Consider the following 15,433-nt stretch of genomic DNA (forward strand, 5'->3'; position numbering starts at 1 on the left):
GCTCTGCTGAATGCCCCGTTGGTGGGGAAATCCTCCCCTCATCTTCTGGAGCAGGGGCAATCACTGTGATCATATGCAACTTAAAGGCATCTTGATCCCCTGCAACCCAAGGGAATCTTGACACATTGCCCAACCATAGGTCCTTCCATTTTGCAATTGAATTCTGTGTCTTTGAAAGGGAAAGGCACAGAGGGCCCCCAGCCTCATTATGACCTTCCACGCCAACCCTTGGGACCAAAGTCAGGTTAGGGGCATAACTATCCAACTTGGAGGCATTGTCATGCCTGCTACGCAAGGACACTTGATGACACCTCGCACAGTATATATGTGAGTGCTGGCGTGAGGTGGCGTGTTTCAGAGAGGATTTGCTGCACGAGAAACCCAGATAGTCTGAGAGAGAGTGTGTGATGCTGTGAGATGAGGCCATGAGGGTGTGCGCATGTGAGGAAAGGAAGGGAGAGGGGGAGAGTGAACGAGAACACATGGATGCCCAGGGATGTGTGAATGAGATGAAATCTGCACGTAGCCGAGCATGCGACGTAGCAGATAGGAGGAGAAGGGAGATGCTTGGGATGCAGAGCGATTGCCTGCCGAGTGCCTGCAGTGCATGACACTGCAGGAATGTGTCGGCGCAGAGAAGGCTGCACAAAGATGTGTGCTTTGCGAGTGTGCAACTCCCCACCGGGAGATCGCCCGTACCAACATGAGAGGGTGTGCCAACGTGTGTTTTTGCAATAGGTTGTGACTCTTTCCTGCACTCACCTGTTAGCAGCTTCCCTCCCCCCCAGCACGCCGCTGCTGGCTCGGTTTCCCTTCAGATGGTTACTACATTGTGAGGATAATCAAGCCGCACCCGGTGCCACCAACACCAACAATCGCCTCGCAGCAACGTTTCGATTTCTCTGGCTTATTTTTTCTTGCTCCCCCTCCCACCCCACCCCCCCCCACACACAAAGAGATGCAGCTATGAAAGCCGCTCTCTCCTCACAGTATTGTAAGGGAAGGAGCCGGGGGGAAAACCGGCTCCCGAGAACCCAGGGCAGAAAAATAAACTCCTGTGCTGGGAACTCCGCTCTGCTTATCTCTGCCCGAGGAGGAAGGAATTGCCGTCCCCGCTCCTCCAAGCCACGTTAAAGGGGGTATCATAGAGTCAGTCGTTTTTAATCAATTAATCATTCCAGTGAACACACTTTTATTTTGTCAGCCAGCAGCAGCGAGATTTTTTACTTGATACTCGGCAAAGAGGAGGATGGCAAGTTATGCTCCACCCATCTCTCCTTTATAAAAGCTGCAGCCCCGGGTGCTAGTTCAGTCTCTCCCAGCTTGCAATAAAGCCCCAGCGGCTCGCTGCGCTCCCATTGCATTTCACTTTTTTGCCTTTCCCTCAGCAGGGCGCAGGAGGTGTCCGGGCTCTGAGGCTCATCGAGGCTCGCACACACGCAACCCGGAGCAATAAAAGCCCTCTGATTGCCCTCACCTGTCTCCAAACCAAAGCTAAACCAATTGCCGGCAGGAGAGCCAGCGCCCGGCGTGGGGATCCTATCTAAAGAGGGAAGATCCAATCTACATGGGAAGGTCTGATCTAAAGGGGAAAATCTGATCTGCAGGAACGTCTGAAGGAACAAGAAGAAAGAAAAAGGAGAATTTAAAAGCAGAAAGGAGAAGCTGAGGAAGACTTTGGATTTTGCACCAAACTTTGGAAAAGTTGTTTTTATTTTAATACCTTTTTTTTTTTTTTTTCCTCCCCCCCACCCCCAAAGAACACTGCTACCCATTCCCAAAAGCTCTTCTTTTTCAATGCGCATACATTTAAGAAAGCAAGAAGACCAAGAGGGAAAATAGCACACCGACCACCTGCTGAGGAGCCGCTCATTGGAACACATAGCTGGATGCCTGGTGCTCAGAGGGGCTTCTCCCCACCCACCCTATGAGATAGCAGAGCCCCCGGGCCCTGCTCCCCGCACCCCCCCGGTGCTGAGGCGATGGGGACCGGCAGCCTGCTTGCTGCCTGAGGCCAGCTGCCAGTGCTTCCCTCCCGGGGCTCTCCGTCCATGTGCCCACAGCCGGCAAGGCCTGAAGCCGGCATGAATTTCGGCGTGGTCTTCGCCGTCATCCTCTCCCTGCCCCTGGCCCGCCTGGAGGTGAGTCCCATAGAGGGAAACCCGGGGGGAGGTGGGGAGCGTGCACAGAGGAGCAAAACGGGGAGGGGAGATCGGTCGTGCTGCCGAGGATGGGAGGGGGCTGTGCCTGCAGGGTGTGAGGGCTGCGGGGTGTTTTGCCCCAGTTCCTCAGGAATATGGGTTGGAACTGGGGCTGGGAGGGGGCTGCCCTGTGGGTATCCTGGCAGCTGGAGCCTCGGGACCCCAACACATGTAGTGCCCTTTGGTCTCTTGTAAGATTTTGGTGCTGCAGTGGCACAGGCTGCACAGGGAGGTGGTGGGCTCCCTGTCCCTGGAGGTGTTCCAGAACCGTGTGGATGTGGCACTGAGAGACATGGGCAGTGGGCATGGTGGGGATGGGCTGGTGGATGGACCAAGTGATCTTAGAGGACTTTTCCAATCTAAATAATTCTATGACTGAAGGGATCAAAAAGATGCGGTGCCCAGTTCCCACTGCAGCCCTAAACAGTCAAGCCATGTGTCAGTGAGCAGCTCAGCTACTGTCAGAGGAAATCTTCCACCCCAACTTTCCACCCTCTGCATCATGTCTGCTTTTTCCTTCTCCATTTTCAGGCAGTTCCATTCATGGGTGGCAGGGAAGGGACTAGATCGTGGCACCACCACCCCACAGTTCCATTTTACCCAAGCCACAAAGGGAAGCAGCTAGAGCTGCGGGCTGCCCAGTGGTTAAGTTTGTTTTTGGCAGAGGATGACATTTCCTCTGTGAGTGGCTCAGATTTTGCTCTCCTATGCAATACCAAACATCAGCTCTGGTTGGTGCTGGGGTAGGGCAGATGTGCCCAATCCCAGGGCCCTGCTGATTTATGCAGGGTTAGAACTTGGCAGTTCTGGGTTTCTTAGGAGGAACAGTGACATTTATCATTTTATGACTGGAGAACTGAGAAGGCTTATGCATGAACAGGCATAATCACAGAATCATTATGATTGGAAAAGACCTCTTAGATCACCTGGTCCATCCACCAGCCCATCCCCACCATGCCCACTGACCACGTCCCTCAGTGCCACATCCACACGGTTCAGGAACACCTCCAGGGATGGTGACTGCACCACCTCCCTGGGCAGCCTGTGCCACAGCCCATTCAGTCCCAACATCTGCTTCAAGGATGGCATGTCACCTCTGCACCAGGAGCATGGTGTGATTCCTATCAGACTGCAAACAGCTGGCATCCTCCGGTGGGGGCTTGCACCCCTGCTCAGCCCTGCCAAGGACAGTGCAGCAGAGACTGAGATGGGGTCTCCCCAGTCCCACTCCCTTCTCCATCACACCCACTGGGAGCTGGAGGGCCCTGGAGCCCCTTCAGAAGGAGGGAGCACGTGCCCCAGCGGGAAAATATTTGCCAGTTGGAAAGTGAGGATGCAAAGTGATTTGCATTTGTCCTGAGGGCTGCAATAGCTGCCTTGCAACATTTATGGAGATGGGCTGAGCCAGGCGTGGCTTTGCCTGGGTGAAGCCCTGTTGGCAGGGCTTTCTGGAATTCCCAAGGAATGGGGTGCGGCTGAGCATTCACTAAGGTAGCTTGGGCTCTACCATGCCCCTTCCTGCTGGAAGGTGGCAGGGCTCATCCCAAGCATCAGGGAGTGACAAGGACACTGAAAACTAAGGCAGACGGTGATGGATGGATGGATGGCATACCAGGGTTGAGCTGGTGGACAGAGCCAGGAGGCAAGTTGTATGTGTGCTTTGTGCCATGGCAACATCCCACGTGGAAGTGGTTCTTGCAAGGAGGGTTGTCCCCTCCTGCCATGACCCATAGCATAGTCAGTGTGGAGATTCCCTCTGCTGGGCAGAGGAGCAGATAGCTGGGTGCTCTCCTACCTGAGGCCAGCACATGGATGTATAGAAAAAAAGAGAGCTTGAGTCTGTCCTCAGCTTCTTTCTCCAGGCTCAGAGGGTCTCCTTTCCCTCCCTGTTGCACTCCCTCCTTCATACCACGTAGGCAGGGGTGGTGATACTGAACCACCAGGCAGGACTCGGCAGCTCTTGCCCATACATTGAACCTTTCAGCATCCCTGCTGCTCAAAATCCTATGTTGGCAGAAAGCTCCAGAAGTGGTGGGGCTGGGGGCAAGGCCAATTTTATGGTGACATAGGACAGAGCCATCTTGTGACTGTGGCACGCGGGTTCACAGCAACCTGAGCTGCTGAGATCTGGGAGGAGGTCCTGTCCTTGCACCCACAACCTGCCTGTGGCTCTGCTGTAGGACGTGCATGGCATTGGGAGAAGGGGAGGGGACGTCCCTGTGAGTGTAGTTCAGGGGAGAGCCAGGCACTGGGGGCAGAGGGAGGGAGGGAGGGAGGGAGGGAAAAACAAACTTGCTTTCTTCTAGTAATTCAGTGGCCATGCAAGAATATGAGGCCAGGCCTTGGGGCACTTGACAGCCAGCCAGGAGTCCATTGAGACAAAAGTCTTCTTTGATCTGCCCCGCAGTTAAAAAAGGAGATTGTTAACCTGTGTTAGACAAATAACTCCAAGGAGCTGTTAAGCAGGAAAAGCACCAGCTGCTTGGGCTGTGCTGCTGGGGATCCCTCCTCCTGCACTGCTCTCCACATCCTGACCCCAAAACCTCCCCACTGGTTACCCCTAGGTGTGCAGTCTTTGCTTGGGCTCGGTAGCCAGCAGCAAGGTGACACTACCCAACCTCGTCACACCTACTGATGCTCTCCCCCAGTGAGTGGTGGAGTCTGAAATAAAAGTCCCATTTCCTACAAGTATTAAGTATCAGGAAGGAGCAGGGCCATCAGTGCACAGCAGTGTTCATGCACAAATGCTCTCAGCTGACAGGTGCAAGTGCTAAAGAGTATTTCACCACCTGGTGCTGAGAATTGCAGATGACTGCTTTGCACCGTGCATAGCACAGGGTGGGGAGGTTGCCCAGAGCTTTCATTGCTGGGCTGCTGGTCCCTCTCGTCCTCACACCATGGGGTTGTCAGAAGGCATCTTCATTGTGCAGCGATTCAGTGATCCCTGAATTATGTGAGTCACTCTCTCACTGTGCATCCATCACAGAGGCTGAGGAAGTGATGCCTGAGGCTCTGAAATCTGCATCCAGACCTGCTGAGAGATCTGACAGAGATAGAGTGGGGCACAGAGGCTTGAGGGGGTCACCCTGTGCTGCCTCTGCTTGTGTTGCATGCAGAATTCCCAGGGCTCTGACTGTTGGGTCCAGCTGTGCACGTAACGTCTGTCCCAGGAGGAGGTTTCTGTCTCACAACATTCAGCCACCACATTTATCACTACGTGGAGTGCCAACTCAATGGGATGGGAGCACTCCCACTGCCCCATCAGTAGAGGTGATGGGTGGGTGGCCATGTGTTCGGGATCGTGTCACTCACCTGCTGCTTTTCCCCAAGCAGAAAAGAAAGGTTCTGCCCTGAACCCATGCAGGGAAGGGGCAGCACTACACCAGAGAGACCACACACATGCCACTGACCGCCCATAAAAGCCCACATGAAAGTCCTTGATGCTTTGCAGGCGCACGAGCCAAGCTGTGCTCTCAGTTACAGGGCACGGCGTGGGGCTGTGCCTCCAGTGGCATCCAGTACCCCGCTGAAAGAGCTGCTTTTCTGCATGAGTAGCCCTGAATGGAGAAAGCTAGGAGCTAAGCAAACACTCCAGCCAGCACTTTCCTCCTCTCTTTTTCTCCTCTTTCGGAAGTATGTATCAATCAGTGCTTGCTTTCCCACACCACTCCTTTGTTGTTGCCTTGTGTGCTGCCAACCGGACCCATTCAAGGTTGCGTAAGATTCCCAAGAGATTCATAGCGTTGCACCTGTCTGCAGGTCTATCATCTGATGTCTACAGACCTGATGACTTCAGGTTGTTGGCACCAGCACCCGGTGACGTCCCACATCAGCCCTTCTGCCCACCCTTGCTGTTCTCCCAGCACTGTTTGCAGTTGCACTGGAGTGGTGAGCTCAGCTGCAAAGGTCCAGCTGCCTCTCTTCCCCAAAGCTCTGTTTTTTGAGAGTATGCAAATGGTGGATATAATTGGGCCACTGTGGTTTGAAAACACACGCATGCACACGCACATACACCCGGTAATCTCACAAAGCCTGTGAGGGAGTTTCATAACAGAGGGAAATATTGGGAAGGTTTTATCTGATAGCGTAAGGGAAGTCTGTTAAAATGCCTGTACTGCAGGCAGCAGGAATCAGGGGCCACCTGGAGAAGTCATACGGTACCGGAGGAGGAAGCACTACCGACTGCTTTTGTCGTGCTCAAGGCTTCACTGCAGAGCTGTGGCATTTCCTTGCATTTTTTAGGGTCTATCAACCACTTTGGTAGTGGTTTCAAGCTCATGCTTTCACTGGGCCGTGTCTTTCTCCCTATTTTTCTCCACTGTTTTTGCTGAACTTTCCCCCACACTCCTTTGATTCCCCATGCTCCATGATGCAGCATTTGTTCATCACCCCTCTAATTCTCTTTTTCTTCCTTTTTTTTGTTGTCTGGCAGGGGGACCCCGTACCCGAAGATATTTATGACATTTTGGGTGGCAGCTCCGTGCGCTCCATCAATGACCTCCAGCGCGCCCTGCAGATAGACTCCGTAGGTAAATCTCCTCTTCACCAAACACTCCTCTCTATTTCCTTTGCTCTTTGGGGAGAAGGGAGGGAGCAATCCATCATCCAGCAGGCGCACTCCCAGCAGACCCCACTATCAATGCAGTAACCAGGAGCACGCCCATGTCAGGGGGTTGGAGCTTGATGATCTCTGAAGTCCCTTCCAATCCAAGGCATTCTATGATTCCTTAACCACTCAGCATTCGAGCCCGGGGCATTTACACATCCAGTCCCCCTGAAACCTATGGGAGTTAGGCAAGTAGATGCTTCTGTGGATCTCCAAACCTGCCAGGTCTACAAAAAATGATAGGGGATGGGCAAGGGGAGTACTTGGAACAGGGGTCAGCACTTCTCACCTTGCAAGGTGCACAGACAGCAGTGCTCCTGCTGGCCAAGGGTCAACTTGGGAAGCGGAGAAAAGAGAGGGGGAAGCGGCAGAAAGAGGGCTGAGTGATTCTGTGCTTGAGCTTGCAAGAGAAGCCACGTGCCTGGGGGCGAAGTCAGGTTGTCCGGGGTAGCCCTGCCTCACCTCCTGCCCCCAGATAAGAGCTCTGGGGGCTGCAGTGCTGCGGGGTCACTTGGCGCAGAGCGATGGAGCGCACAGGGGTCGGCACGTGTGGGAATTGGAGCACGCGCCACGGCGGCTGGGCTGGCCCAGGAATTTATTTATAAACGGTCTCTTCAGAGCAAATTCCTTTCTATTCTAACCCCGCTCCTGCCTGTCGTCCCCCGGCCCCCCCAGCTCGCCTTCTCTCTCGTGTTTTGTCTGTTTGGAGCTTTGTAATCCTTGCCGAGACACTATCTACGGGGGAACAGAATTTCCTGCTTTTGTTTCCTATGCCAGTCCAACCACTGGCGCAGTCTCAAAAGCATTCCCGCTGCCTTTCAAAACGGCCCTGGAGGGGCGGGGGGGGGGAACGCGAGGGGGAGGGCACCAGCTGCATTCTGCTATTGTTTGCCTTAGAAAGAGGCGACGAGGCTCCCCACCACCGCCACAGCCGCTCCCTGCCCTCGCCGGTTCCCTCCTCCTCATCCACTAGCTGCACAATGGGGCAACTTCCAAAATTAGCCCCTCCGGATTGATTGTCCCAAGCTGGTCCCCCCGCCCCGAGCCTCTTCGGTGCTGGCCCGGCATATAGAAGGACAACCTGAAGAGGGAGGGACTCGCTTTTTCAATAGGAGATTTGTTTCGAGTCAACAGTTGTTGCTATTTTTCTCCCTCCCTCTCCTCTCATCAGCTTAACCTTTGCGCAAAAGGCAGCCCCCACCCTCGCTGGATGAAATGCAGGATGGAGGGGTGGGGAGATGCATGCAGTCTGTCATCTCCAGTTGCCCAAGGAACAGATACATCTCTATCACAGCCACCAGCTGCCTTCAAGGCTGAGATATACAGCGAGCTGTCTCTTGCTGGCTTGGTGACCCAAAGGGTACAGAGCAGGCTAGAGAGACTGGAGTCATCAGTTTCACTTGAGGTCCCTGGCACAGAGGACAGGGACACAGAGTCAGGATCAGGAGCTCCAGGAGCCGAGGGGACTGAGATGTTGCTCTCCTGACCTTAAACGCTCCTATAGACCCAATAGTTAAGGTGTGTTGGGTGGGAGTCATCTCCATTAACTATGGCTGCCCACTGGCTAAGCCACAGCCACTTAAGCCAGTCACCCAAACACCCTCTGTACCTCTTGTAGAGCTGTAGGTCCTTACAGAGCATGACCCACCAGATTCTGGGTGTCTGCTTCTGGATGAAATAAATGGTGACCCAGAACTGATCACAACCTCTCCAGACACTCCGAAGGGAGTTCGCCTTTTGCACATACGTGGGCTGAACAGACACAATTCCTCCTCATGTACACAGCATCTGTGCTCATAACCCCAATCCTTCAGTAGCTGCTTCAGAGCTGAGTGGAGAGCAACATCCCCACAGGGAGGGCTGTGCTCAGATAGCATTGAGGAAGAGGGATGGGATGTGATGGGTATGGGAAGTCTGCTGCAGCACATATCTGATAAACAGATGTCTTCCACTGGCCCCAAAACCCCTGTATGAATATTGCTCCCTCGATGCTGATGTCCATCCAGCTTCCTTCAGCTGCTAAAGCAAGCCAGAGAAGGAAAGAGCCGTGGCCGGGTGGGAGCTATCTCTGAGAGCAGCCATTGTCCGCAGCTCAGGAGGGGCTGCGTGCTGGAGTGCTCCGTAGGGATTATGGGCATTTCTCCATTCAGCACTTCCTATGGGAAAAAGTGGAGGGGTGGGAGGGCCCTGCACAGAGTTGGGCTGAATGCTATCTGCTTTCCTCTCCCATCTTTGACAGAGCTACCTCCTGGTTCTGCAGCTTGCTATAAAGCAGTAAAGGGGAAAAACAGCCATTTCAGCTTCACTTTCATGTTCTGCTATCAAACTGACTCTAGCCTAGAGGTTCTTATGCTGGGCTGTGGACCCGCTTGCCACATCCTGGTTGCAGAAGACCAATACAAACCCCTTGGCTGCACCTCTCCCACTCCAGGTCACAGCTGTGATTTGCTGTGGATTTACACATGCAGCATGACACCCCAGGGCCTTGGCTTATCCCTTATGCTATGTCTTTGTACTGTGCTTGGTAGGCAGAGCACCAGTGCCTGGTGGTTGGACTAGATGATCACAGTGATCTTTCCAACCTTCATGATTCTATGATTCTATTGTTGTATGATTCAATGATTCTTCTCCCACCCCTACCCACTGCTACCAGCTCTCTCTTTCCCTTTGCAGAGGAGGACAGCTCTAGCTCTAGCCTTGACCTGAATGCAACTCAGCCCAGCCAAAACCATGTGTCCCTGGTTCGAGAGAGGCGAAGCCTTGGTGAGTGTGGGGTGCTGCACCTTGTCCCTGTGGTAGGGTACATGTGGAGGCACTGTGTCCAGGAGGGAGGTGGTCAGGTGAGCAAAGGAGAAGAGCATATGAACGTGGCAAAGCCATCTGGGGTCTGTTCCTCTCCCCACTGATGGCTGTAGCAGATTGGTGACAGTTGCACAGCCTCTTTCATCCTCACTCCTCCTCTTGGCCTCTACAGATGCTCTGGCAGCAGCAGAGCCAGCTGTCCTCGCCGAGTGCAAGACGCGGACGGTGGTCTTTGAGATCTCCCGTGACATGGTGGACAGCACCAACGCCAACTTCGTGGTGTGGCCACCCTGCGTGGAGGTACAGCGGTGCTCCGGCTGCTGCAACAACCGCAACGTGCAGTGCCGTCCCATGCAGATTCGTGTCCGGCATGTCCAGGTAAGGCAGGCATAGCCCCCTAAAACCCAAACCCTTGTTCAGAACTCACATAGCTGCCTGTTCCCTGATGCTTTCTTTATGGTCATGTGGTCCTGCATGATCCATGCAGTGCTGCAGTCTCTGGCACAGTGATGTCCATGCTGTTGCTGTCCAGCAGGTGTGAATTGTCACTGCAGCATCCCTGTTCATTGCAGGGGAGTTGGACTAGATGACCTTTAAGTGTCCTTTCCAACTTAAAGGACCAGACAAACCAGGATACTTTCACTGCAGGAACTGTTTTCAGTGCAGAAAGAGGAGGGCTAGATGATGTCAAGGCTATTGAAGATGTTGCAGCAGCTTCTCTTTGCCAGCCCCATGGTTACCTCCTGAGCCAGTCCAGAATCAAACAGACACCTGACTGCTCACCTGTCTGCCCGCCTCTCTGCTAACAATGATCTCCTTGTAGCTTCCTCCCGGACAGCTCTCTTAAAAATAATACCCATTCTTCATTAATCCTCTGCCTGAGCCCTAAGAGACTCCCCCAGGCAGAGGTTGACTGGGAGAGATTGCATTCAGGCAGCTCTGTTCATCAGGAAATTCCTTTCTCAGAAAAGCCAGGCTGAAATAAGGGAAAAGCACGGGGGGGTGTGGGGGGGTGTTCAGAAGTTGTTTTTGTGGAAAAAGCAAGTGAGAGGTCAAAAGCCAGCCACAAAAAGTGACCTGGAAATGGTTTCTTTGAGGACAGAGGTCTCACTATTGTTTGGCTGGAAGTGTTTGTCTAGCAAGCAGCGTGTGGTCTGAAGCGCATGGAGTGGGCTTTCAAGGAAAGATAAACAGCGTGGCCGCAGCAGCGCTGCCCTAGGGATGCTGCTGGGGGCAGTGGGTTTGGAGGAATTCAATCCCACAGGCAAGTATTTATAGCTGCAGAGCACTTAGGGACTGTGTGCTTGTCAGATAAGCTGAATGGGGTCAGACCCAGAGTGGGAGGACCCCAGGCTGTGGTGGGACGCAGAGTGAGCCTTCCCTGAGTCAGCACCGGTGGAGAGTCTGAGGGAATTTCCAGAGCACTGCCTTCCACTGAAACACAGGGCTTCAGCCCCATGAGTTATTAAAGAGCTGCAGACAGATTCAGACAGGCCTGGTGAGGCTATGTCTGCTCGCACTGAGCACAGGCTGTTCTCCTTTTGCCCTTCCTGCGGGATCCTGCGGTGATTAATTCTGGTTGCCCCCAGGTGCACACCATCACAGCTGTATGAACAGCTTCTGCATGTGGTCAGCCACTCATCCTTCTTCCTACCACCAGCAGAGACAAGTTAGGAATGGGAGAAACAAGCAGTCAAATCCAAGTTTAGCTCTGCCCCACTGATGTGTGCAAAATTAGCTCCTTATACACCACCCCTGGCCTCAAACTGTGCGCTCTCCTCTGCCTTCTGCCCCGATAGGAAGAGCCAGTGTGTAAGTGCACAGACACTGATGATTTTTGCAGAGTGGGAGTTACAGCCGTGTTCATCTTTTGGCTGCATCTCTCTTCAAACAGGTGAACAAAATCGAGTTTGTCCAGAAGAAGCCAGTATTCAAAAAAGTCGTCGTGCCTTTGGAGGACCATGTGCAGTGCCAGTGTGAAGCGGTGTCCCGGCCGCCCCCCAGGAGCAGCCGACCCGCACCCCGTGAGCAGAGACGTAAGGGCCTCAGCCTTTGTAGTACAGGGGGAGGCATGAGAGGGAGGAATGAGCTCCCTGCTGGGCGGTGAGGCGCTGGCACAGGAGCTGTAGTGCCCCATCCCTGGAGGTTCAAGGCCAGGTTGGATGGGGCCCTGCGCAGCTGAGCTGGTGGGGGGCAGCTCTGCTTACAGCAGGAGGTGGGGCTTGCTGAGACTACAGAGCTCTTTGGTGACAGTGCGTGGGGAAAGGCACTCCAGCATGACCCAGCTTCCCCTCACTGTATGCCCTCCCCTCTGTTTTGGCAGGCTTCTCGCCGTCGTTCACCACAGCTGTCATCTCCCAGAGGAAGCGGGTACGCCGGCCACCAGTGCAGAAGAGAAAACACAAGAAATACAAGCATGTTAATGATAAGAAAGTGCTGAAAGAAATCCTCATAGCATAGAAGTACTGGCAAGGGAGAGAGAGCACAAGGCAGGTGACAGCAAACTGTTTTTTCCCTGGGTCAGGGTTCTGTCCTGGTGTTTTGGACCCTTCCCACAACTCCAACAGCAACTCAGCATGGGGCTGCAGCAGGACCCAAGCGTGGGAAAAGCCCAGTGCACATGTCCCATGTATGGCTTTGTGGCTCTTGGGCTTCAGCCTCTCCTTTGCCTCCCTTAAAGGCAGACAGCAAGCCTGACTGCTCTCCACACCTAAATTCCCGTGGGATCCATGTTATTCATCTCTTCTGTGGAACAGCTCTTGTTCTCCTTTCTCTATTGATTCTCTGCTGAAAGAAGAGAATTAATGTTGCTCTGGGGATCCCTTTTCCTTTCATTTCATTAGTTTAGTTGGCAGAAATACTCTGAAGCAGCAAAGCGCTTGGTTCATCCCTCTCCTAGCGGGAAGCCTGTGTGCTTGAGAGAGGTCACACCAGGGAAAGATGAGCTGGAATCTCAGGCAATAGATCTGGACTTTGTCAGTCCAAGGCCTGATTCTTCTCTTTCTGACTTGTGTAAACAGGAGTAATTCCCTCGTCATCAGAAGAATTTTGCCCCACCACAGCTGCTTGGAGGAGCCTGGGCCATGCCCCACTCAGGACAGGGGGACAATGGCTCCTGGGGATCTGGGGACAGATCAGCTCAGCTCTGGTTTGAGATAACTATGAGGAAATATAGAGAGTATCAAAAGCCCTCCTGAGCTCTTCTGTTTGGTACCTGAACATTGCTGGAGGACATGGCAGAGGGTTATAGGTTTCCCAGGGTGGTGGTGGGGTCACCATCCCTGGAGGTGTTCCAGAACTGTGTGGATGTGGCACTGAGGGATGTGGTCAGTGGGCATGTTGGGGATGGGCTGGGTGATCTTAGAGATCTTTTCCAACCTTAATGATTTCAACCTTCTATGATTCTTTATCCTAATGCTGTGCCTGTTTTTGTTTGCCCTACAGGTTAATTTAATATATTTGCTGTATTGCCCCCATGGGGTCCTTGGAGTGATAACTTTTCCTCTTTGCCAGTCTGCCTCATCAACTGATTCAGGCGGCAAATGGTGCTTTCCTTTCCATCAGTGGACAGTGGACCTTCTCCTACCGAAGCCTCTTCCTTCTTTCATTTATTAACATTTTAAAGTTTTACAAAAAAAAACCAAAACCAAAAACAAAAAAAAAACAACAAACAAACAAAAAAAAGCCAAAAAAAAAAAGAAAAAAAGACAAATGCAGCTTATATATATGTCTGTGTGTATATATATATATACATATATATATATATACGTATGAGAAAAGAACAAAGTAGAAATGAAACCACAAACCCCCCAACACACAACAAGGACAGAACAGTGCCCTCCCTGCTCAGGTGGACAGGATGGAAAATGTGAAAAGGAGAGTGGGGCCAAATCCTTACTGCAGGGAGGAGGAAAGTGAATGCATTGAGGGAAGAAGGGGCATTTTCTTCCTTCCCTGTGTGTTTCTGTATGGCCAGGGCCTGGCTGAGATCAGCATTTGCACTGGACCTGCGATTTGACACAGGCGTATCTCAGACTGTGGGCGCCGTCCCATGATGGAAAATGCACTATATGGACCTTTATCTCCCTACCTGGACAGAGATCTATTTTTAACATGCGTGTGTATATTTTATTTGAAAAAGAAAAACCAAAACCACTGAAATATACAACATCTCGGGGAACAAAAGTAAAAAACAGAGTGAAAACAAAGAAGCCAAATGCCCACCCCCCTGCTTTTCCCCTCCTGCTCCTGGTGCTGACTGGAAGGTGTTTGGACCGAGGGGAAGGAGCAGCCGGTGGCAGAGCCATCCCCATGCCCCGGCCCTGCTGAGGAGCTGCCTTTGCACATGCTGGTGGAGAACTCAACTTTCCAGGCTCAGACTCAGAGTTATTTTTTAAATTCACTCTGTATGTGTGAGTGTGTCTATGTGTGTATATGTATATGTGTGTGTGCGTGTGCGTGTGTATTTATACATACCTATATAAATATATATATATATGTTCTTAAACGGATTTCATTCCCGGACGTGGGCAGTTTGGAGGCACACGTCCCCCTTGGTTCCATTGGGTTGGCATTGCACTGCTCAGTGCCTGTGAGTTTGGGGCCAGGGCAGGCAGATCCCTGCTCACAGCTCTCTGCCTCGGGTGCTCTTTTCTCTCCCTTTCCACCACCACCCAGCACCACTTCCTCACAGGAGGTGAAGTGGCGGCGCAAGGCGATGAACAACAGCCAAACTTAGAAGCATGACTTAATTCCATCAAGCTGTCCTCGCCTGCTCTGTGGTCCTGAAAGCAGAATCATGTCATTCCCCCGGGCTCTTTAACCCCTTTGTGGGTGCCCTGTGCACCATGCCTTCGTTGCTCTCCAGCTCTCCCATCTGTTTTTTCTTTCCCCTCTCAAACTCTGTCAGGATTTTACCCATTGGATGTTACAAGCTCCTGCAGGGAGCGAGCTGTGCACCCCTTCATCATCTCCATCCAAAATGGGAATTCCCACTGTGGGACTGCTCCATCCTGGCTGTGCCATGCATGGTGTCACCCAGCAAAGCCCCGGGGGAACTGGGGATGGGGGCAGAGCCACAGTGTGCGGCTTCTCAGGTTGTGTATGGGCTCAGCCCCCAGCCCTTGAGTCTTAAGGCACTTTGTTTTCCTCTTTCAAAATGTTTCCTTCAGTTTGTAAAGATGGTGAGGCTTTACTTTATTCTATTTTTTTTTTAATGTAAGATTAATTTATATTCAGTACTGTATTTAAAGTTGTAAAAAAAAAGAAAAAAAAAACAAAAAAAAAAAACAAAAAAAAAAGCCCCAGAAATCAAACCAAACCTCTCAAGGAACATTTTCTTTTGTGAGCTGAAGGAAATTCAATCAGAAGCACACACAGCTCATGGTCAGGCACAGTGGGATTCCCAGCATGTCCTGTTTCATTTGCACTCACTTTTCACACTTACACACAGGCTGCAGCACAGAGCAAGCACTGCAGGGAAAGTCCTGCTCGCTCCCATGAGGGCAGCTCAGCAGGCACCTGCCTGCAACATCTTAGCCAGCTCATGGGCTTCATTGAAATGAGTCAGGCCTTGGGGATTTCTTATCGAGGGTCCCCTTCTCATTAGCAGCTCCGCTCCAAGGCACAGCCAGAATTTCCCTGCGCTTTCATCGCAGCGCTGGATTCCTCTGCTTTGAAGGAGCTGGGACGGTGTTTATGCTCTTCAAAGCTCTGCCAACATTCAGCCAGGTCCCCCCTTACTCACACCATCTAGACGCTATCAGTCCTTCCCTTCTTCAGAAGGGCTGCTGTCTTTCCTGTTCCCCTGAGCAAGGGAGTGTTG

General features: G+C 52.4%; 1 protein-coding gene across 4 annotated transcripts; it reads left to right on the forward strand.

Moving 5' to 3' along the window:
* Positions 1-986: 986 nt before the first annotated feature.
* On the forward strand, positions 987-14,116 carry PDGFB (platelet derived growth factor subunit B). Of its 4 annotated transcripts, none has more exons than XM_015860305.3 (7): positions 987-2,141; positions 6,634-6,730; positions 9,481-9,570; positions 9,782-9,987; positions 11,504-11,645; positions 11,933-12,102; positions 13,054-14,116. In XM_015860305.3, exons 1-6 carry the CDS (start codon positions 2,052-2,054, stop codon positions 12,067-12,069), a joined length of 762 nt encoding a protein of 253 aa, XP_015715791.2. In that variant the 5' UTR covers positions 987-2,051; the 3' UTR covers positions 12,070-12,102; positions 13,054-14,116. The 4 variants fall into 4 exon arrangements, 2 of the variants coding, with proteins under 2 accessions (XP_015715791.2, XP_032300634.2); XM_032444743.2 differs by having other exon boundaries at positions 1,310-2,141; positions 11,933-12,098; XR_014935021.1 differs by having other exon boundaries at positions 1,316-2,141; positions 9,481-9,647; positions 11,933-12,098.
* Positions 14,117-15,433: the final 1,317 nt, after the last annotated feature.

Source organism: Coturnix japonica, chromosome 1, assembly GCF_054131305.1.
Source record: "Coturnix japonica strain WE chromosome 1, WE-NBRP24, whole genome shotgun sequence".
Taxonomy (NCBI): Eukaryota; Metazoa; Chordata; class Aves; order Galliformes; family Phasianidae; genus Coturnix; species Coturnix japonica.

Bases quoted from the DNA above. Each gene is read 5' to 3' on its own strand.
- PDGFB (XM_015860305.3), top strand. From the start codon at position 2,052: ATGTGCCCACAGCCGGCAAGGCCTGAAGCCGGCATGAATTTCGGCGTG. The intron at 2,142-6,633 runs GTGAGTCCCATA...GTTGTCTGGCAG, and splicing joins TGCCCCTGGCCCGCCTGGAG to GGGGACCCCGTACCCGAAGA. The intron at 11,646-11,932 runs GTAAGGGCCTCA...CTGTTTTGGCAG, and splicing joins CGCACCCCGTGAGCAGAGAC to GCTTCTCGCCGTCGTTCACC.